Source organism: Lagopus muta, chromosome 6, assembly GCF_023343835.1.
Source record: "Lagopus muta isolate bLagMut1 chromosome 6, bLagMut1 primary, whole genome shotgun sequence".
Taxonomy (NCBI): Eukaryota; Metazoa; Chordata; class Aves; order Galliformes; family Phasianidae; genus Lagopus; species Lagopus muta.
In genome coordinates, this window is record NC_064438.1 from 54,130,340 (window position 1) to 54,152,877 (window position 22,538).

At 44.4% G+C, this 22,538-nt stretch overlaps 1 protein-coding gene across 1 annotated transcript in view; it reads right to left on the reverse strand.

Moving 5' to 3' along the window:
• Positions 1-424: 424 nt before the first annotated feature.
• MNAT1 (MNAT1 component of CDK activating kinase) overlaps positions 425-22,538 on the reverse strand; it is a 115,142-nt gene continuing 93,028 nt past the window's right edge. Inside the window, exon 8 of the mRNA XM_048947498.1 lies at positions 425-1,612. Coding sequence (XP_048803455.1) covers positions 1,492-1,612 — 121 coding nt within the window. The 3' untranslated portion in view covers positions 425-1,491. The remainder of the gene's footprint in view (positions 1,613-22,538) is intronic.

The following is a 22,538-nucleotide window of genomic DNA, read 5'->3' on the forward strand; positions in this document are numbered from 1 at the left end:
TCTCCTTGCCAGGAGCCCGAGCTGAATCCCAAAGGAACTGCCAGAGCTTCTGGCTGCCAGGGAAACCAGCAAACAGATCTGGGAGCAGTGGCAGCCATCTGCCGTGAGATGAGGAACAGATAAATCAAGGCCACGTAAACTTTTAGGCTTTACAGATGAGAGGAAAGGAAGCAGGGCCTCCAGGGACAGAAGGCTGAGAAGGCCAGACTACAAGAAGAGTACGAGTGGTTTCCAACAGGCGCTGCACAGCTGAGGGCTGCAGCTCCCGGCCCAAACGCTCCCTTCTGCAGGGCAGGCAGCGCTCAGCAGGCTGTGCCTTTCTGCACCTCAGCGTTACCTGCTGACAGCACTCTGCACAGTACAACGGGACTGAAGAGAAAATGTTGGCACCCCCCTCCCCGTCCTTAATAAAGGAAGCGCCGAGTCTGGAACGGAGCTTATTCTTCTCTTTATTACAACTCAGACAAAAATACATTCAGTCAGCACGCTCCTCAGAGCAGTATTCAACAACTATTTGGGGATGACTTATAAAATGTGGTCCAGGCTTTACTCTACATTGCCCTGAATGGTTTCCAGTCTTCTGCAATTTATACACATCCGTGGAAAAAGCATCCCAAGACAGCACCCTGCTCCTGCTGCAATTAGCTTGAGCGAGGGGAAGGGATACACGAAAGCAGCAAATCGAGTGGCCAGGTTCATCCCTACAGCCAAAGGGAGGATGCTCCTGCCAAAAGAAGCTCCTGCACACTTGACACAGAAGGTGCAAACATAGCTAAGGAAACAAAACCCACTGTGACTGCTTTGAGGAACCGGCAGCATATTCAGGTCTCCCTGACAGCTTGAGAGGAACACAGCAGAAAGACTTTCAGCTCAAACTTTGCTTGTTCTCCAGACAAAGGTAACAACCAAGTGACATCAGGAAGGATCCTACACAAGAGTCATGTCAGCACAGTTCCTGTGTTTCTCGTCTCATCCCGCTGGCAGGAGGAAAAACCCACTTGTCTGAACTGGGGAAGCCAATTTTATGGGAAGAAAACGTAGGCTCGAATGTTGACACTAAATGTTATAATCAAAATGGCATTTAAATGCTTGTGCAAATAAAACCCTGCAATAAGAGTTAAACCACGAACTTTAATAAAAAAGTCTGGCTTTATTTAAAGAAATTTACAAGTGTATTTTTTTTTTAAACCTCAAACATACACAGCTGAGTTATTCACATCTTCCATTAGATGTGGCTTATTGCTTCAGCCTCCCTCAGCAAAGTGCCACATGACTAACGAGCTTCCCACTCCACAAAAATGTATCTACCATTTTACAAAGCCCTGGTGCAGTCTTCTTTTTTTCCTTTAGCACTTAAACACAGCTGGTTTTACACAGAGAAGTGACTGCAGCTCAGCCATTGTGCAATGGCAGCAATTTTACCAACCTCTGCCGCCTTAACTTGCTCCTCATCTCATCCAGCATCCCCTTATTGCAGCTGGTGCACACTGGCTAACTGGGGAACCAGAAGAGACCACTGAAAGCATCCTGCAAGGCTCGGTGGCACGCAAGAGAAGAAGTGTAGCCCCCAGCAACATCCTGTGGAGAAGCGGCTCGTACGTGGTTCAGGTACCTGAAACAGTGAGAGGCATTACGTTAGCACTGAAAGAAACCTGTCAAACACCTTCACAATTCCAGTGGTGAAGCTGGGAATGTTTTTCTGGGAGAAAGCAGACTGTTTGCAAGGGTGGATGGTGATAGGACAAGGGGGAATGGCTTTAAACTGAGATGGGAGGTTTAGGTTCGATGTTAGGAGGAAGTTTTTCAGCCAGAGGGTGGTGAGGCACTGGCACAGGTTGCCCAAGGAGGCTGTGGATGCCCCATCCCTGCAGGCATTCAAGGCCAGGCTGGATGTGGCTCTGGGCAGCCTGGGCTGCTGGTTGGTGACCTGCACACAGCAGGGGGTTGGAGCTGGATGAGCACTGTGGGCCTTTGCAATTCAGGCCATTCTATAAAAGCAAAGAGGAAGAAGCTGCCTGTTTGCAGTGCCTGTGCTCATTAGGGAAGAGGTCATCTTTTTTCCCATTTAGCAGTTCCTTCTAACAGTACAAGGCCAGCACAAGCCTTCCTACACTCCCACAGCAGTCACGGGGTTTCAGCTCTGTGCAGTTGATGCCAGGCACTCTCATATCCAGCCATGCTGCTCTGACCACACCAGGGCTGAACCCTGCTCTCGGGCTGATGGGTCTCTGCAGTAAGCCTACGGATACCAGGACCTTGCATCAGTATGAGGCTGTTGTCAACATTTGGGCTAAAATTCACCCTTCATTAACCACCATGCCAGCTTGCAGAGCCATCAAATTTTGCCCCACACCAGGCAGACCTGCAGATGCCTCAGCTCCTTCCTGAGGGCCCAAACGCAGCTGCTGCACACACTGAGAGCTCCAGTGGAAGGCATCTGCTCAGCAGGCTCGTGTTTTCATTCAGTGCTGTATCCCTACAGCGCTTGCATCCCACACAAGAAAACATCAGAACAGATTCTCGGCATTTTACACCCAAACTGCATCAAATGGATTATCAAATAATAAAAGACAGAGGCTCTGCCTAGCATGATCAGCAGAATATCTCACATTTTAAACACCAGATAAAATATCACAAATGAGAACTGCTTCGCACTGTAAGGCACCGAGTTTCAGAGAGCTGTTGTGATTCATCACTCAGTTGGTCCTGGGAAGTCCTTCCACCTCTGCCTTGGCAATTCAAGCATCAACTTGCAAAACACATACAGCCCTTTATAATGCTATCCTGAGAAACCTAAACCAGCTGCACTTCTGGCAGGAAAACACAAGACCACCAGTAAAATATCCAAAACAGTTGCATCTTTTAATTTACGACTATACGCTGTTTCCATAAAGAGTATATAAAACAGGTCAGGTTTTATAGGTAAGACATAATAAACGGTCATACTCACTGATGCCATAAATGTGTAGAAAAAGAGGTTACTTAAAAATGATTAATTACAGCTAAAAACTATTTCTTGCACCTAATAACCACAACACAAGGAACGCTGCTGAGCTATCGTTGGCAACATGCTAAAGCCAAGGCACAGTTTGCCCACAGTGGCTGAACTGAGGTGAGCTCCACTGCCTGGCATCAGGGCACAAGCCCTGTGGTGACAACGCTCAGTGCAAAGGGAACCTGCAGATACAGCAGCTAAGTTGCTGTCATCTCTTACTGCGTAAGGAAAGGCAGGCTGCAGAGAGCTCCTGCTGTGTAGGAGAGTGCAATCTGCCCTAGGAGATGTTTGAAATGAACATTCCTCTTACTCGCCCCTTAGTATTTTTGGAGGAAAATCTCATCCTTCCCAAAGGCCTTTTACCACTGCTGTGGGAAACAGGAGCTCCTTCCCCAGCCAGGAATGATGAAGGATCCTGACCATACCAATTTCCTCCCAAGCACTGGTGTGAAACTACCTCCACCCTCCAAACCAGAGAGTCTTATAAAACCAATTCCCACGGCAGAGAGATCGCACTTCTATCATGTTTATTTCATCACACCAGCTTTACTTTCCACTCCTGTACAGAACAGTCCAGAGAGAACGGGGATTATTTTACCTTCCTATATTAGCCAAGGTTGGTTGTGCATTTTTTGTTACTCTTCTAATATATCACTGAAGGAAGAGAGAGGCAGTTTGTCGTTTCCCTTTTTTAGGTCAGCCAAAATCAGGGCATTAACAACAACAAGCCCCGACTTACAGATCTTACAGCATTCCCAGTTAACTGGCAATACAGACCTGCTATTGCCAGAAAGGCTCCCATCAGCTTTTCCTAGGGCAACGTGCTCCCGTGACACAAGCACGACGCGCTGCTGGCTGACAAGTGAGATCTTTATTTTCCTGTTAAGTATCTAAACCTAATGCTCTTGACCCATTTAATTACTGTGGTGCACCAGGCAATTGCAAAGAATGTGCCACGCTGCAGCCGCACAATGAGAAGGGAATGTTTCGCCGGCTTTGCCACACCGGTCCCCATCTGTGCTGTTGAAGCCTGCTATGCCCATCGCTGCAGTGTCTCTCTGAACTGGATTCCTGGGGTTTCTGGCAGAGGTCAGCAACTCTTTTCATCTGCACCTTCAGAACAGCACCGGGAAGAAGCGCCTGCCAAGTCTTGTTTCCAAAAGTCAAGCTCAGTTAGGTCCTGGGAGCTGGAGGTAATTGCTCTGACTAGTTAGCAAATTCCAGCACACTGGGTCTGTTTTTCATAGGTTTATTTTAAGTACCTGTAAATCTTATAAGCAGAAACCAGGAAAAAGAGGTTTGCTTTTCCTGGTGCGCAGTTTTTTAATGTAACTCGTATTTACTGAGGGCAGACTAAGCTCTGAAGTCCAAACAAAAAAAGCCTGTGCTATTATTTCTGAACAAGGCTAAGCAGCCCTGTGCTCCCTGCTGCACGGTTTCACACTTGCCATTGACTGCAATCCTGGTGCTCTGTGTCACGCTCTGCCCAAGCAGGCCCCTTCCCCTCGCTGCAGCCCTTGGATGTTGATCTTCCCCATTAACCTTTCACGTCAGTTAAAACACGTCGTATTTTGTTCTTCATGAGCCTTAAGGGGTTTCATTCCTGACCTTCAGTTTCTCATCGCCACGTGGAAAAAAAAAGTCTCCTGTATTCAGGGAAAAAGGTGTAATTTGCATTCGGTTCAGCCTCAGCATCAAGCTGGTCACTGCTGGGGCCAGGCTTCCTTTCTGTTCTCTTTTCCCAGGGCCGTGTCACCATCACTTCATCAGGAACAACTGCAGCCGCCAGAGAACCACACAGCAGCACTCAGCATGCCAGCAAGCTGCATCCCTGCACCGCTGCTTTAGAAGGCTGGGGGACCCAACACCACACAGCAGCACCTGGGATCACTGGCAAACACTCACTGCCCAAAGGCTGCCTTCGCTGGGCTGCCTGACCTCTTCCAGGCTGAGATGCTGCAGGCACTCAGTGGTCCCAGTCTGAGCAGCCTTCTCCATGCCTCTTCCTGCCCTGCTCACCAGTCACACCAAGAGCCTCACAGTGTCACCCTGTATCGTCCTTGTCATCACCTCAGCATCTCCTCTAATCTCACCACACTCCGGGATGTGGTTCCATACAACTTAAGCCAACTGATGCTGCTGGGGATGGGGCATCACATTTTCTCTTCCCTTCCAATCCAACCAGTCCGTGATTCTATATGTGAAAGTAAGGTACGAGGAAGACACCTTCTGTAATGGTTCTTGACTGAACCTGAAGTGGAAATGGGAGCTCTCTCAATTCACTCCCCAAAGGAAGTTGCTGAGAAGACATAGTGCAGGTTGCTGACCAGATCCTGCTGCTCTTCCCATCCTGGTCTGGCCCTGGGCCCCACCATGTGCTCTGTAAGAAAGGGAAACCACAGGAACCAGCAAAGCATCATTCCCCATTCTCCATTAGAGGAGCAGGAAAAGGATAAGCTTGGCCCATTTATCTGGGCTGAACACAGCTATGGACACTTTGATGCGGCTCCCAGAGACCAAGATTTAAGTTTTGATGCTTTTCTGGGCGATGGTGCAAGTGGAAGGATTCACCTGGAACATTCCATACTGCGCTCTGCCTGCATCGTCCTCTGTGGGGTCACACATTCTGGCTTTCCTTTCTCCTCTCCAGTGGCACTTGGCATGGAGAAAGCCTTTGGGAGCATCTCTGGGGCTCTTCTCTCACTTATCTTACTGAAACTCATTAAAGGCTTCAGAAATGTCATGGGAAGTTGGAGACAGTACAATCAAATAAGCAAATCAAGCTAAAAATACTACCCAGATGACAAACAAAAAAAGCCCCACAGTATTTCCCTCCACTCATCAGTCAGAAACCCCTTATGCAGAAGCACCTGGGGCTATTTCACACAATCACCCCCATTTGACCAAGATAAAAATACTCCCACTGGTGTATTTGCAGATGCCTTACAGGAGGTATGCGTGCAGCACTGCGTATTTGGCACACAGATTTCACTTTTTTTTAATCTGTGAGACATTTTAAGGAGGTGGAGAAAAGAAAAGTCACTGACAAGTTGTTTGACAAAGGAAAGATACTGTAATTCTATTCCACATAATAGATTTGCTGTTCATTTGATTATCTGCAGTATCCAGGAGAAAAAGCAATGGTGCAGACATTAGATCTGGGATATTTTCCAGATTCATCATTTAAATAATAAATACTGCTTGCATGAAAGCAAGCAAAATACTGCTTGGGAAAACTGTGTAAAGCAGGAGTAACGTAGTAGCATAGGCTGCATCCCTGACTCTTCCTGAGAAAGTACTCCCCTTAGATTTAGCACATATCTAAGATAAGCTGTCAATGCACTATTCAGAGGGTTCTTTCAGAGACTGGTTTCTATCAGATGGAAGATGCACAAACTGGATTTTCTCTGGGCAGTTTTTTTGTTGAGGGATGTGGGGCCTGGGTTCTACTGCAGCCTCTGAGCAGATAGAAACCGAGCTCTTCACTCACCTTCATCTTGGCTTGAACCGGTTCTAGGACATGATTTATGCAGCCAAAGCAGAATTTGTTGACAAAATAAACCAGGTTCATTGTTACTCTTCATTAATAGGCCTGGGAAACTCATTCAGGAACCGGCCCCTGCTAAGTAGTAGCAAAGAGCAGTTTTGCTCTCCCTATCTCAGAGATTGTAATGTCTGAGGACGAAAACACAACCTGAAAGGCAGGTGGTCAAGAAAGCAGTCTGAATTGCAGTTCAACCATGCACAGACTCACGATAGGCCTGATCCCAAGCCCTCACAAGTCAAAAAGCCATCTTTCACCTATTTTAACAGACACTGCCACTACATTCAGGTTTTATAAATAAACCAACAATCCCTGGTGCACAAACGTCCAGCCTGTGCTCAGCCTGCTGCAATGTACAACCCAGCTGTAAGGCAACCTCTGACTCCGTGCAGGCCCAGCTCCATCCCCGCTGCAGGCCTTGCACCAGGCTTCCATCAGCTGCTCTTCTCCTTGACCCCCCAGGACCACAAGGACCAAAGGGAGACATTTCTTGTAGAGCTGAATTAGGAAAATTGCTCACCAGGAAGGAGTAGGCCCTGAGCTGTCTCCAGGAACCAAGATGTCACTGGGTTGATCAATGCGGTGTGACAGTTTTAATTACCTCAATTGGAATGTGACCATGAAGACAATAAGATGGAGAATGAATTACTGTGGTGTGGGGTTTGCTACAAGCCCCAGTGAGCAGGCAGGCAGCCACCCGCTGCAAAAGCCAACAGCTTTCTGTTGTTGCTCAATGCCTCTGGATAGCACTGTTTACACGACTGCAGCCACCAGTGTGAATGTCTGAAAACTGCTAAGTGCAACAAGGTCCAAATACAACAGATCCCAAGGCAGACTCTAAAAAATGTATTTTTAACCAGTTATGTCACCTGTTAGTCTTGCAACAGGACAAGACCAAATGCAGCCTGCAGCACAAGGATACAAGGGGACAAGGAAAAGTCAGCCTAAATGCCACAATACAAATTTGGCTGCAGGAAAAAATAAATAAATAAATAAGGCCACAGACAACAGTGAGCTACCATAAATAAATACCAGGAAACCTCAGCAAGACTGCAATCCCATCTGCAGACAGCAGCTCCACCAGGGCAGGTTCAGCTCGGTAAGTTGGTCTGGTTGCTGATTAATAACACTGTTTGCCTAAGCTGGTTTTCTGAGGGAGCTGAAATTGCTTACCACAGTGTCAGATGAGTGCCAGGCCCAGCACTAAGAAAGGAACATGACAGTCATTGTCTTTTCCACGCCACAAGCTGGCTCAGCCCATCCACAGTGGCTATGCCCGAGAGACTGCTGCAGAGCTGTCACCTGCTCCTCGTGACGCCTCAGACTCATGCCAAAAAACCCAACCTACCAAATCAACAGAAGAAATCTAGGACATGCAGAGATTCATTTGACTATCTTTCATCTGCTTTTTCTAAATGGCAATGTGCTACAAATGCTGTCCGTGTTTCTAGACATCAGTAGTTGCACATTAAGAACAGGTGGTAAAAGAGTTCTTTAAAATTCAACAGGTCTGCCACAGCACATCTCAGCTAACACAAACAGCACAGGTAGGAAGGGCAAAGCCTTGGAAAGAACAGCCCTGAAGCAGCAGTCTGTGATAACAGCAGTTCTGATTCCAAAGGCTGAAATCCACACGGAGCTATTCCACCCTCTTTGCCTACACTTCTTTCCTCCCTCGGATCAAAGGGCAAACATTTCAGACCCCAAATCCATGCGTGCCCTGCTGCATCAGCCAGCCCTGCAGCACCCAGCAGCAGGTCCACAGAGCTCGCTGCTCCTCCTCCTCATCAGGAAGCTGCTGCTGGGCCTATAAAAGGATCTCTGGAGTGTTTAACATAGGAACTAAGGCACTTTAATTTGATGTTTCACATAAACTGTTTCCTCTTTTAATGGTGAAGCACACATATAAACTGTAAGAGACATGCACTGACCTCTATCAGAGATTTTATTACAAATTACCTATGGCATTGTTGAGTACAACTGTGAACCTCGTAGCAGAAACAGCTTTAGATTCCAAGATACAAAGTCAAAGAAGGCAGCCTCTTTCAGACATCATGACACAGATGCATGGCAGAGGGGAAGAGAACAGAATCAGGTTTTCCCACATCATTTTTGCTGAGCCCTTCCTCTTTCTGCGATGAAATCCAGACCCTCCAGATAACAAACATTTCCACTACAAAGCTAATAGTTGGTGAGGATGGAACAGAGGAAAGGCTATCTCAAATTTTCTGGTTGCTGCAGGTACTGCTGCTACAGTTGTTTTTAGAGACCTGCAGTCCCACTGCAGGGTCCTGGCCCAAAGGCAGCAGCTTCAGTGTCACCATTTCACGTGGAGAAATACTGAGCCATCAAGTACGACAGACATAAAGACTGCATGGAGACTTCAAGCACTTTGCCATGGCACATAACACCCTTAAACAGTGCAGGCTGATCTAGTCTCACTTTCAAAGGAACCACAAATCCAATTACACCTGTGGACAGTATGTTAAAAATATCAAGACACAATTAACCTCATATTCCACTGAGGAGTTACACGAGTCAGAGGTTTATGTTCAAGAATTCATATATGTAAATCCAGAGCGAGCTTCACAAAGCCATTCTGCATTTCATGTGAGCACAGAATGCACCATGGATGTCACTGTAATTACTCTGATAATAACCAAATGCCACATTTAATCAGGTTCCCTTACTGTGTGACTAGACAGCCTCACCTCAGACAAGGTATAACACTGTTTTACCCCTACAAAATGTAAATAGCAGTGCAAGCTAGCGCATTCCTACCTTTGTGGTAAACTTGGGCACTTGAGCCTATGCAGGAAATGTTGAAAGTACTTTCAAAAGCTAAAGCACTGATAAAGGTCACTGCTGTTTGTTTTTTCTCCTAAATTAAAAACAACCAAAAAGCCTGAAGCACACAGAGCACCCCACAGCCATCATTTCCAAACTGAGAGAGAGGGACCACATTCCCAGCGCGATTAAGTCAGCATGGCTTACAGCCTTCTGTGCTGTCACAGGGCAAATCCAAGACAGTGATTATGCTGATGTTCTCCTCATGTTAGCACGCAATGTTTTAAAATAAAACTGGGAAATGGAAAGCAGAACCTGCAAACACGTTAAGCCTCTGCATGGAGGAAAACTAAAGGCTTCTCAGTTTTTGTGTGGAAGTGGCAGCCTGGTCTGGTGGTTGGAGACCCTGCACATAGCAGAGGGGCTGAAACTAGATGATCATTGTGGTCCGTTTCAACCCAGGCCGTTCTATGATTCTTTAATGGCTCGGGGGCTTCCTTACACCCCCATCCCTCTCTGTATCACTCTCAGTCATCCATAATGGCTCCACAGACATTGGTCACAAACCCGCACTGAAGATGCTCCTCATTGCCCACCACACACCCTGGCACCACACACTGCTTCCAGCATCCAAACGCCATCCCCAAAACACACCCAACCTCCACCATTTGGATGATTCGTTTTCCCTTCCAACTGAACCCATTTCTGCTTAAATCCTTTCCCAAGCAACCGCCTGGATTAATCACCCCTGCATACCTAACGGGGAACAAACGGTTAATGTTTATTTCTAGAAAGGGTTATCTTGCTCACAGGAAGCCTTCCCTCAGCGTGAGCCACTTCCGCAGGCCGTGCCCTCGCAAGTGGAGCAGTGAGGAGGGCTCCGAGGGGCACCTGGTCCCCCATCTGTCATCCCCCCGAGGTCACTCGCCAGCTGTCTGTTCTCTCAACGCCCGGCCCCTCCACCACCACCCAGGCATTCTCCCTCGCTCAGGTTTCCAGGTCTGAACTTCCAGATCCAGTAAATCAATCAGCCAATGCAGAAACTCCTCCAACAACTGCAAGTAAGCAGTTTGACACCCTTGAGCAACCTCGCCGCGTAACAAGGACACTGCAGTCCCAGCTGGAATCCAGCAAAGCGCTCGCTCTGCATGGCTGGTGTGGATTTCACCCTGGGACTGCTGAACTGCAGCTACATTTAGTCTATGACTAAGTCAGGCTCCGCTCATACTTGACCCTGGGAAGAATGTCATTGAACGTAGGGACTTTTCTCTCAGCTACAATTTCAGATTTTCCCATTTAAAGGCTAAAAGCACCGATAAGCCATCGCATCCATAACTGCAAAGTCACCTGCTTCAACACACTGTGGAAATGTTTCGGCATGGCTCGATCTTTGGATTTTTCACTTCCCCTTGCCCTCGAAACCGTGCTTTCCTCCTGCAGGCTGTGCTTAGGACAAAGGGCACCAGAAGAACAAGCCTATCTTTAACTATTATCACTCTGAAGATGCTAACCATCGTTTTGAAGCCTGCTACCTGAGTCAGGGTTGTTTTCACAGACCTACCTTTCAGAGACAGAGTAAGTTCAGTCTAAAAGACATCACCTCACCATCCCTGTGACCAGGAGGACGTTTCCCTGGGTTCAGCTCCTGGAATATAGCATCTCCAGTGCAGGCAAGAAGGGCGAACACAACTTTTATTCTGAAAGTCCTTTTTTTATATATACACATTCTTCTTCAAGGATCAAAACTCCCCGCTGTTCCTCACTTTCTGCCTTTTTCTCCAACTTCCTCACACCCCAGCACATACCATAAATCCCCCAGTGCACGGCCAGCAATCCATACTGATGAACCACATTTCTTTTTGAGCAGGAGACATGAAAGAGATTCCTAACAAGCCAGCCCCATGCAAATTATGCAGCTATGAAGCAAACTGGAACCCTCTGTGAGCAGAGCAGTCAGCCACTATCACCTCCAGGAAGAGGACGGGACGTACCGCAACTTTTCCCCTCTGTTTTTGCTATCTTTTGTGGATGGACTTGAAGAATTAAAAAGCATCACTTTCTTCCCGTCAGCATAAAGGACTGCAAATGACACAGAAAATGCATTTATCCCTGCTGCAAGATTTGCAGATGGGAAAAAAAATCATCTGAACAAAGCAAAAAACGTGCACGATCTCAACCTTGAAAATGCTGTCTCCCCAGATCCGCTGTTCTGTTTTCACTGTAATGCAGAATCCTCCATTCCAACAGAACACAACACATTTGCATTGTATGCCACTTCCAGTTTAAGATGACTCAGAAACAAAACAGTACAAGATGCACAAGAATTTCTAGAGGCTTTTCTAACCACCGATACTGATCAGATAAGTAAGCAGCCAAACCTAGCAATTATCTTGAATGAGTAACTACAAGCACAGAGCAAGCTAAAAAATAACCAAAGTTATTTTCTCTAGGCAGTATTTAAAAAACATATATGTCAAAAGCAAAAATTCTGTAGGTGGAATGACACCACCTCAAGAAGTTCAGACCACTCAGGTCAAAACAAGGTGAAAAAGACAAAGGACAGCCTGCTTGGTATTGCAGCTGACAATGCTCAAATGCATGAGACTCCTTGTGTCTTTGTGTTCTGGGTGCAGCTGATCAGGTCAGCATTTCAAATTGACGGTGAGGATCAAGCTTACAGCTCCCAGCCATGCTGACATGAGCTCTCAGGAAGGCCTGGAAGAGTGGGAGGGAGAAAAGAGAGGGCAGGAGGTAAGAGTGAGGGCTTATCCTGCGAAACATGGCTGGGCCAAGAGTTACAAGCATCTGCTTTAAGCCACGTGCACCCTTTTGGCTGAGCTCTCAAACAACCACCTGCAAAGAGACTGCTGAGCCCAGCAGGTTGAGGGAGGTGATTCTGCCCCTCTGCTCTGCTCTCATGAAACCCCACCTGGAGTACTGCGTCCAATTCTTCAGCCTCCAACACAAGGACACGAAATTGCTAGAGTGGGTCCAGAGGAGGGCCATGAAGATGACCAGAGGGCTGGAGCATCTCTCCTACAAGGACAGGCTGAGAGAGCTGGGGCTTTTCAGCCTGGAGAAGGCTCCAAGACCTTCTAGTGGCCTTAAGGGTACCTGAAGGGTACTACAGAAAAGCTGGGGAGGGACTTTTAAGGGCAGGTAGCAACAGAATGAGGGGGAAATGGCTTTGAACTGGAATAGGGTAGATTTAGACTAGATATTAGGAAGAAATTATTCACTGTGAGGGTAGTGATGCACTGGAACAGGCTGCCCAGTGAGGTTGTGGATGCCCCCTCCCTGGAGGCATTCAAGGCCAGGCTGGATGGGGCTGAGAGCAACCTGGGCTGGAGGGAGGCGTCCCTGCCCATAGCAGGAGTTGGAACTGGATGATTTTAAAGGTCCCTTCCAACCCAAACCATTTTATGATTCAGTCTCATGAAGCAGTCTCAGAGCAGGAGTGATACCACTCCTCCAACCCCAATTACAGGTCCAGGGGCATGAGAGGCACTGGGAAGCCTGACTGCCAGTAAACACTGAGGCAAATAACGTTTGGTACCTCAGCCTTCCCCATGTCTACTAAGTCAGTTCTCAGTTCTCATTTATCAGAGGGGGTACGTTCTTCTTGGCTTGCCTCTTCTGATCAACTTCTGTCAGTGCAGTGTAGGAGCTATTATTTTTGGCCTTGAGAACAAAACATTATTCATTCTCTTTTTCTATTTTTAAGTTTAACGTTTCTATTGTGAAATCTAGGTGTAATTCTCTAGATTTTATTGTCTGTCTCTATTGTGCCCTCGTGGAATTTCTAGAGGAGAAAAAAACTGTGATGGTGGGAGATTTTCATTTTACTCTTCTAAAACAGACAGTGAGTTAAATGCCTACACAATGTCTGTTAAATTAATTTTTATACTCTGCTGCTAATTTCAGAAAGTTTAATACAACTTCTTGAACCAGCAGGAGTACAGACCTCAAAGCAGGAGAGCAGTGAGTTAGGCAGAACCCACCAGCTTTACCTGGGGAAGAGAAGCGCTAGCAGAGCTGTTGCACATGAGCAACATTCAATGTTACTGAAATCCTCCAGGGATTATTTGTACAGCAATCTGACTCACCTTGCAAACTGTATCCTCACTAAACATAAAGGAGTTGTGCACACTGATTGAATTGATTCTGAAACCCTCTGGTGAAGAAACTGCATCTTCGGGTGCTCGCAGGAGCGCTTTGCAATGGTGTGGGTGGGTGATCATTCATAAGTAATGATATTTAATAAATTATCTGGTGATACCTTGCCGAGGAAAGAACTCACATTAACACTAGGTGGCAGAAGCCTCTGTCACATTACAGACACCTGCAAACAGATTCACTCACAGACTTAACACTACTCCTGGGCACACTTTCTGCACTTGAACTATGAATTGCATCTTTTTTAGTTAGGTGAAATTCTGTAAGTGACAGGCAATTCTGTTAAGACTGCATGCAAGTAGAAGAAAAATTCACAGTTTAAGAGACAGAAATGGTCACAAGGACAACACCACAATAAAAACATACACAGTTAGTTACTGTGAAAAATAACTTGAAACCAAGTGGATTATGACAGCAATCCCACTGCCCACAGCTGAAAAACCTACAGCCTACAAAAATCATTCAAACTGCTCAAGACTCCGTGCCAAGGAGGTCTCCTAAAAGTGGCAGCTGTTCATTAATGGGGAAACATTTTCAGGAGATATTTGTGTAATTACATATGATTTTCCACAGTTTAGCTAGTCTATTTTTATGTATTTGCCCTTTGAAAAATGCTCGTGCTTCATTTTTCTCTGTTCCGGCCACTTTTTTATTATCTGCTCAAAGTTTCTTTCTCATCTACTCTAAATATGAAAACAAAACATTCAGTTTCTGGTTTAAAAGGCAAGTGAAAAATTATCAGCAACCACAGCTCAAAGGCAGTAAACGAAGAAGAATTTACTGTGGGCTCTAGCAACCTGGATAGAAAAGAAAGCAAACATCAATGTGAGATGTGAGCAGGAAGCGCTGAACACAGAAAGAAAAAGTGAAAACCAGGCAAAGCCTAGGTGTTCAAAAACATAAAGACGTGGGGGAAATTACACTATTTCCTCTGACAGTAAGTATAAGAGTCGAGAGCAAAGATTTCTTCCAAATCACTGTGGCTCCACTGCTTTTACACTTGCCAACCAGTAACTTCCCAGATTTACAGTGCTCAAGGAGTGGGTTCTGCAGGAGTAGCTGGTGCCAATGAAGAGAGAGCTTGGTAGCACTGCAGTGGGTTATTTTGCACCTCCAGACACGGAGGCTCTTGGTGTTTAAATATAGTGTATTTTATCATTCACACTTGTCAGCAGTGGAAATTGTCATCTAAGCAGTAAAAAGATGCTGTTGAAAAAACAGGAAGGATTGGTTAGAAAGTAAAAATTACTTTGGCTGCGACAACTCATCTGACTGCTCATTTGGAAGGTAAAAGATCAAGCCACCCATTGGAATTTGCTGCCTGAAAGTCAGGAAAACCAGTAGTAGGTAGGAAAGCCTACCTGCCAAGGCTACAGCCACTGCCAGCAGATTATTAATGCATCTGACTGCATTCTTTAATGTTTCTTAAGAAGCGACTATGTTAACTGAAAAGGTGTGATGTGTCACCATCCCTTCTATTCTCTCCTCTTCATCTTCTTTCCTATATTAAAACCTCAGCTACCAAAGAAAACAATCATGTTTCACCTCATCTTTTCCCAGCTTTTCTGAAGTTCAGTTCCTGCTTGATAGCAATATATACAGTCTAAGTACTATCTGTGACAAGCTGTTTGACAACCCTAAGTTGCACATCTATTTTCCTCCCAGTGCTTTGGAGTTGGTAGGGCTTAGATGGGAAATGGAGGCCAATTAAAATAAACACAGACAATATCAATGAATTCTTCAGAAACACACAAGACAAGCAAAATGAAACACTACTGGCTCTTGCCCACAATTAGGGTTCAGCACATCTCGCACATCGAACGCCCTGGCTGAGATCCAGAAAGACACTTAAGCACATGTCTTATTTTAAGCATGTGAGCAGTGCCATTGATTTTTCACTTATGCCAGTAAGAATATTCAATGCGCTTAAAGTTAAGCACATTGTTAAGTGCCTTCCTGGATCGAGGCCAGGCTATTTAGCCCTTGCAAGAGTTAGACTACAGAATATTTACCATTATTTTAACTTCTCAAGACTTTCTTTGAGATAAAGTTTTATGGTGCGTGGAAATACTTCATTCATTGAGTATCACGCAAGCAAGGACTGTTTGAAGGCACCTTCAGGGAACGAGTACTCTCCTTTCCACATCTTTTGAAGTAGTAACTGGAAGCATAATCAAAACGTGCAGGCAGATACACCGAGGAAGGGAATTAGTTCTGAAAAGGAATTCCATGCTCTATATTACCTGTCTTGGAAAACAAAATTTGCCCCATAGTTTGAAGCTGAAATTTTAATTTTCAGTGAAAACTGACCAAGTAATCAGCTAATATCTTATTTCGATACCAACTCCTGTACAGCAACTTTGAAGAACATACTAATTGTTGGCTGAAATTAATTATCACAATAAGCTTGCATTCAATTCCATTTTTCCTTCTTCCTTTCACATCAAGTCAAATAAAAAAAAACTGAAGGAAAGACCTGTTAGTGCTTCATCAAGGTGATCTCACCACATCAGAGCACTTTGCAGAGATCAAAGGCACAACCAACACCACAGCTTTTTGCTACAAAGCAGCAAACACCATTTACTTTGCAATAAACAAGCCAACTGCATAAATACCTGCTTGCACGATAAAATCCAAGTTCACTTTTTGATTCTGGCAACATTCAAACCCGGTAGGGAAAGTATGAAACTGATTGTGGTATATGAACAAAAAGCCAATTTAAAGCTGTGTTATCTCTCTGAAACCTCAGGTTGACTCAGCTGTTATCACTCACCATTCCTCCCCAGTGCAACTCCTCTGGTTTCTCACCAGCAAGGCCACACCTGATGGTGACTAACATCCACAGCACCACTTCAGAAACGTGGCGGTGAACTTCCACGGACAATCACTGAGGCCTCTGCAAAAAGGAACTAAGAACGCAATGCTGACAGACACTTTCAGGTAGATTCTGGTTTAGAAGGCTTTGATATGACTGAAATACTCTCTTCTCTATAAGGAGAGATATTTTACATACCTCAACGCTGAGGTTTGGTGAAATGCTGTAATTATTTCACACAGAGGGCAGAGGAGGTGGACAGAAAGGCCATAGAGGAGCACTGAGGCTGCAAGGCACGCCAGCCTGTCCAGGGCAGGATCAGCCAGGGCAGTCAGTTCCTGGAGGATCTCTAGGAGGAGGAAGGCTTCACCATCTCTTTCAGTAATCTGTTCCAGTGTTTGATCTCCTTCATAGTAAAAAAAATTTCTTTCCCCTTCCTGTCCGTCTTGCACATGGGAAACAGACTGAACTGGTTTAATTAGTTCCCATTTTGTATCTGATGTAGGTTAAATGAGAATGCTATGTTAATGGGGACATGAACTAACTCTACTTCTAAACAGGTATCTGCTGGCTTTTGTCACTTTTGAAGAAGGAAAAACAGGCTCCCTTCACTTTCACTTGAGATAACAGCAACAAGAAAGCTGCATTCGAGATCTAGGATTATAGCCAGTTTATTACTGGAAGTAAATATTGGACGTGTGCAGTGTTAGTTTTCGCTGCCACAACTAGAAAAATTATTCTTGAATTTATACCTTAGATAGAACGCTGCTTAGCTAAAGTGAAAGCATATTCCAAGAAGTGTGAAAAAACAAACTTACCATGACTTCAAATCTACATTACTTACACTGAGGAGTTTGTTTTCATAGAAGTACATTTAGTGGCAGTATAAAGTTTCTCATGAAATGTTTTTAGAGATAATGAATGCCTGATGTCCAAAAAGAGCGTGGCATGAAGTTTCATCACCAACTTGTGTAAACTAACCTCAAATTTAACCAAATGCAACTGTGATCAATACTGTGTCAATCTGAAAATATCTGTGTTTTTGTTTTTAAGGCAGCAAAACCAGCTGCAAGAACGAGGAAACGCTGAAATCCTCAAACTGAATGGAGTTCCGCTGAAAGGACTGGAACAGTTACAGTGACAGGGAAAAGCCAGAAGAATGGAATGTTTTGATAGCGCTGCCACATTTAGCAAGAAGAGAGTCAAGTGCAAGAGAAAGAAGGAGCTAATCAGAGCAGTTTGTTATTTATGTGTGTTATTTTATTTCCTCCTTTTAAAGATGGCAACCTCTACCTCTAGAGAGCCTGCAGCACGGAATGTTCCTCCACACAGCTTTTAATCGCTGCGCGGTGTCGGGTACCATGGACTTGTATTGAATGTTCCTGGGCATGTTTGTAAAGCAAAAACTAGCCAAAATAAATAACCAAACAAAACAACCTCAAAGTGTAATAATAATAATAATCAGATCTCCCATCAATCTCTGAGAAACACTCATCACCCTGCAGCTTTAGTAATGCAGCTGCTTTCGGTCCGGATGACTTAAAGGACTCCTGCAGCAGCGGACAGAAAGCTCACAGAGCACACAGTCACATATCTCCCTAGCCTGTGAAAACCTGAATTCCTACAACAATTTTATCTTTGTTCTGCGGCAGCATGCAGCCACCTGTAGTACTTAGTGGAGAGACGGAATGCAGTCTGGTCACCCAATCTGACAACACGAGCTATGATATATCAGAGAGGCACAGACCCTTCTTAGAGTTCTGCAGATATCCTGCTGGATGTGCTGCGTGTTTGTACATAAGTGTAAGCGTGCATAAACATGCATGAGCAAATGCTGCCTATCACCAGTATCTGTCGTGCATCACAATAGCAGAAGGAGGATACAGAATAAAAAGTCATTTAGATGAATCCCTTTTTGTTGTCATCATCATTTCTTGGCAGTATCACTTATCACGAGTTGCAGTGGAAAAACTTGCCTCTGGTTTCCTCTCCAAAAAATGAATTGTGGGAAGAAAAGGTGTCAGCGTGGGGAGAAAAGAGTCGTATTCCTCAAACAAGAACCCCTACCATGGCAGCCTTGCTAACTCCTCCTCCACTGTCAGAAAATTTCTGCAAAAGAATCCCATGCTGCTGGAACAGAAAAATTGCAAAGCTTCAGGTATGACACAGACTGGTAGTGCAGGGATTAAAGAGCAAAATAAGACCTTTGACATCCAAATACTAAAATCTTATAACGTGACAAATCCATAGACACTGAAGAGGTTTAAATCATAACAATATGAAGTCAAAGAGAAGGACAACAACTAAAACCCAACAGAATACAAAATCTAGGACTTCACAGCCTCACAGAACATCCTGTAATTTTGTCTTCACACCTCAGGCAGAAAATCACAGGGCCACAGCAAGGCAGTGGATATATGAGGACTGAGAACCCCAAAACAAAGATGAATTGAGGTGGTTGATTTTATTATTTTATCCCTAAATCCTTAAACAATAGTAATTTTTTAAAAAGCATATTAAAAGCACTACTGCTAAAGGACCATATATGCCAGTGTTGTACTTTATGCACATTTCTCCTTCCACCTCTGAAAGGGTGTCCAGTATTTGACGTAACTGGGAGGAAGAATTTTCTCCCCTGGCTAAGTCAATTACCTCTGCTGTATTTGTACAGTCTGTCAGAGCTGAATCTGCTATCTTTTTGGGTCTGACACAAACTTCTACACCTACTTGACAGATCAAACGGGTTTTAAAGAAATTACTGTGCTTTGAAGGGGAGTTCCTGCCTACATTAACTCAAAAAGCTGCAAGACAAGAGGTGAGCGATTACTAAATTAGTAAGATACATTCGCCTCAAATATTGAAATACAGCACATCTTTGTACTTGAGCTCATTTTAACTTATTAATGCAATTTGCCATTTCATTATGAAGATCCTTTAGCCTTCGAGCATTATCATAAACGTATGTGAAGTCTAATAAAGTAATTGAAGTAATTTCCCCACTTTGTGCTCTTGGAGTGCTTAATTTCTCATATCATTGAGATACAAAACCTCATTACTGAGGAGAAAATAAAGAAACTGTCTGGCTTACAGCTTTAACACAGTCACAAACAGGCGTACTTATATATGCAAATATGCACACTGGATGTTACAACCAAGTTTGTTTGTTTTTAAGACTACACAAAAACATTAGTGCCTTATGCAACATCATACAACACAATGTCATTAAATTACAGATCATGCCAAACTTCGGCACTATTGGACCAGCTGACAGATCACATCACGTTCTGTTGTCACTGCAATTCTTGCTCAGACTTATTTTCCATTAGCCCCAGTTTAATGTCTGTGTTTGTCACATATCAATGGATAGACCGCCTAATTAATCCACCTCTGTGGATCCCCACGTCTCAGCTCTGAAGCCACAGAGCAGAACAGAAGGAAAATGGTCACTTGGATTTATTCTGCAGTACGATGTGGTATTCTGTCCACCAAAACCACTCTGGCACTTTGATGAGAAAAAGGGTTGAATACAGTCACTTTACTAGCAGAAGGAAGGTAGTCATTTCCAGCAGGTTGGTCAAGCCAGCATAGTCCATCACATCTGACAGCTTGCTAACATGATTTAAGGAAAGAGAGGCACAGGACCATACTGGTTTCTCCCATCAGCAGGACAAGCTAAGGAGGTTTTCAAAGGCTTAAGTAACAGTTTGGCGCACAAATCCACTAAAGGCTAATGTGAAGTTGGCTCTCAATCCCATTAGTGATGAAGAATTTCTCATACTACATCACTTCTGCTAGCTGGAGCCATGGAGAAGGAAAACATACAGCAAACGCAGAGCTGGCTCTTCCAGACCACCTCTGGTATTCCAACACACTCTGGCCATGCCTGTGCTCCAAGCTGCTCTGGAAGCTGTCTCAAACACAGCCCCCACACTTTACCACGACTGCAGTTCTAGACAATTTCTCTGTAACTCTTCAGAGGGATTAAATCTGTTTCTATGCAAATTCCTCACTTAAAAAAATAACAATAACCGCTCTATGGTGTTTTCCTCAAGGAAAAAAAAAAAAGATATACTAAGATTTCAATAGAAATGCTGTGAGTCATCTTCCTGACAACGTAATCTTTTCACATTGGAGTTATTGTCCTTTAACTCCACCAGAGTAAAAAGCTCTGGCTCCATTTAACGCACCGCTCCCGAATATGTTCCACACTGACCTACGTGTTTGTTTAGCCAACACAGCTCTCCAATTTCTTGCCCCCAAGATCTAACGCACCTCTCAGTGACTCACCTCAACAGAAAGGAAAGATCAAGCTCACCTTTAGGTTTCTAACAAAAACACGTCGGCTTTTCTTTAAAGCACCACATTCAAAATCATTTCGTAGGTGCTACACCAAAATAGATTTAAGCACAGCTTGCACCAATAGATCACAAAAAATAAGTGTGAATGGGGATTCATCCTCTGATGAGGTATTTTCCCTGCAGGGATCTTGTTTTATCTCAGTGATACTCAACAGCTTTCATCTACTATTTGAAAGAAAATACAAAATTCACTGCTTGTAAAATGTGCAGCTGTCACAAAATCTGAGGGCGCTGAGAAAATAGATGAATTTTTCAGACTAGTCCATAGCACTTCCTAACACTGGCTTCTTCCAACCAAAGACACGTTAATAGCAAAGGTCATGCAGCTAGGAGTAACAAACACAGGGCACACAAGACACAGCTGCACGTAAACGAATTAATACTGGAAACAACAGAGATAACAGTGGCCAACTTACAAAACCTGAGCTCCAGTTATCCTAGGAGGTGGGTACATATGCATAGTGCCAAGCATTGGAATGTAAGGAGAGAGATTTACATAAGGTCTGAAACCAAAATCCGAAAGCTTTTGGTGCTCAGTTACCTTTGAAGATGTTGGCCTACCTGATTTAACAAAAGCTACACAGGAATCTGTGACAGGAACGGATCTGATCCCTCTCCCAGCATGGCCATCTATCTCTGCCTTTGCTGCTCCACAAGCACTTCCAAAACAGCACGCTCAGCCCATGCACCAACACATCCCTTTATACTAACACCACGTCTCCAACACCTTTCATACTCTGGTCTCTTTACCCTTAGCCAGTATGTTTTTCAAATCAAGCCAAAGCCTCAAGTTCATTAAAACCAGCAAGACAGACTCCTCATTCAATTAGCTGCCCCAGAAAATGTAACCTTTGTCTATTCAGTGCTCAAACTGTTCTTCTGTATGAAGTTCTACAGTAAGCGTTAGCTTCTCTCTTCTGGGGCAAGACACCTATCTTAATCTGTGGCTGCTAAAACACTTAATGCATTGACATGCCTACAGAAACACCTAATAATGCAACAGCAGTAATGGCAATATTATTTTGGATATGTAAAATGATATACATGCATACATACATGCACCTACACACATTTCTATATATAAAGTAATACCAGCAGGAATTACAGCTTTTCTCTGTGCACAAAGCATGCTTCCAAGGCAGTTATTCTTGATGCCCTGAGGTCAACTCTCTTCTTGTGGGAAATCAACAGTGTCACTGCTGTTTTGTCAGCACTTTGCCAGGAAGTGGAGGCATTTGGGGAGCTCTCCTTGTCCCTCTGCTCCCCCTACCATGTGGTAGCTGCTCCACTGCTAGCATCCAAACCTTTGGCCAGAGGAAAAGCAAAACTTCTGGTAACAACTCATTAATAGAAAAGGCAATCAGTGAATTTAGATACGCACTGTAAGAAAGTAGAAATGAAAGAAGGTGATGGGAATTCAGGAGTACATGTTTATTTAGATTTTCCTGTCACTCCAAATTACTGTTTTTCCTATTACTCCAGAAAGTTTGCTAAATTTAGCATGTCTTCTGAACCATTTTTGTTCAGCGTGTTGGGTTTGGGGTTGGTTTTTTTTTTGCTTTGTTCTGCTGTGGTTTTTTTAAACATCAAAAGTATTTCAGAACCTCTCCTTTATTTGTATTTCTTGCTTTACATATTGTTTTTGCTTTCTTAAGGAAATTGGCAGCAAAAAAAGCTCTTCTAAAACCAAGTCACAAACATTTAGCAGTGTTGCCATTTCAAACACCAGACTCAGCTGAAACTGCTGTGTGGCAAGGCTGTGCTGTTTCAGCTGCTGGAGCCCTCAGAAAGGGCAAAAAATGCTGAATAAAAACAAAATATAAGTCATGAATCAACAAAATTCTGGGGTTTGTTGCAACTAAC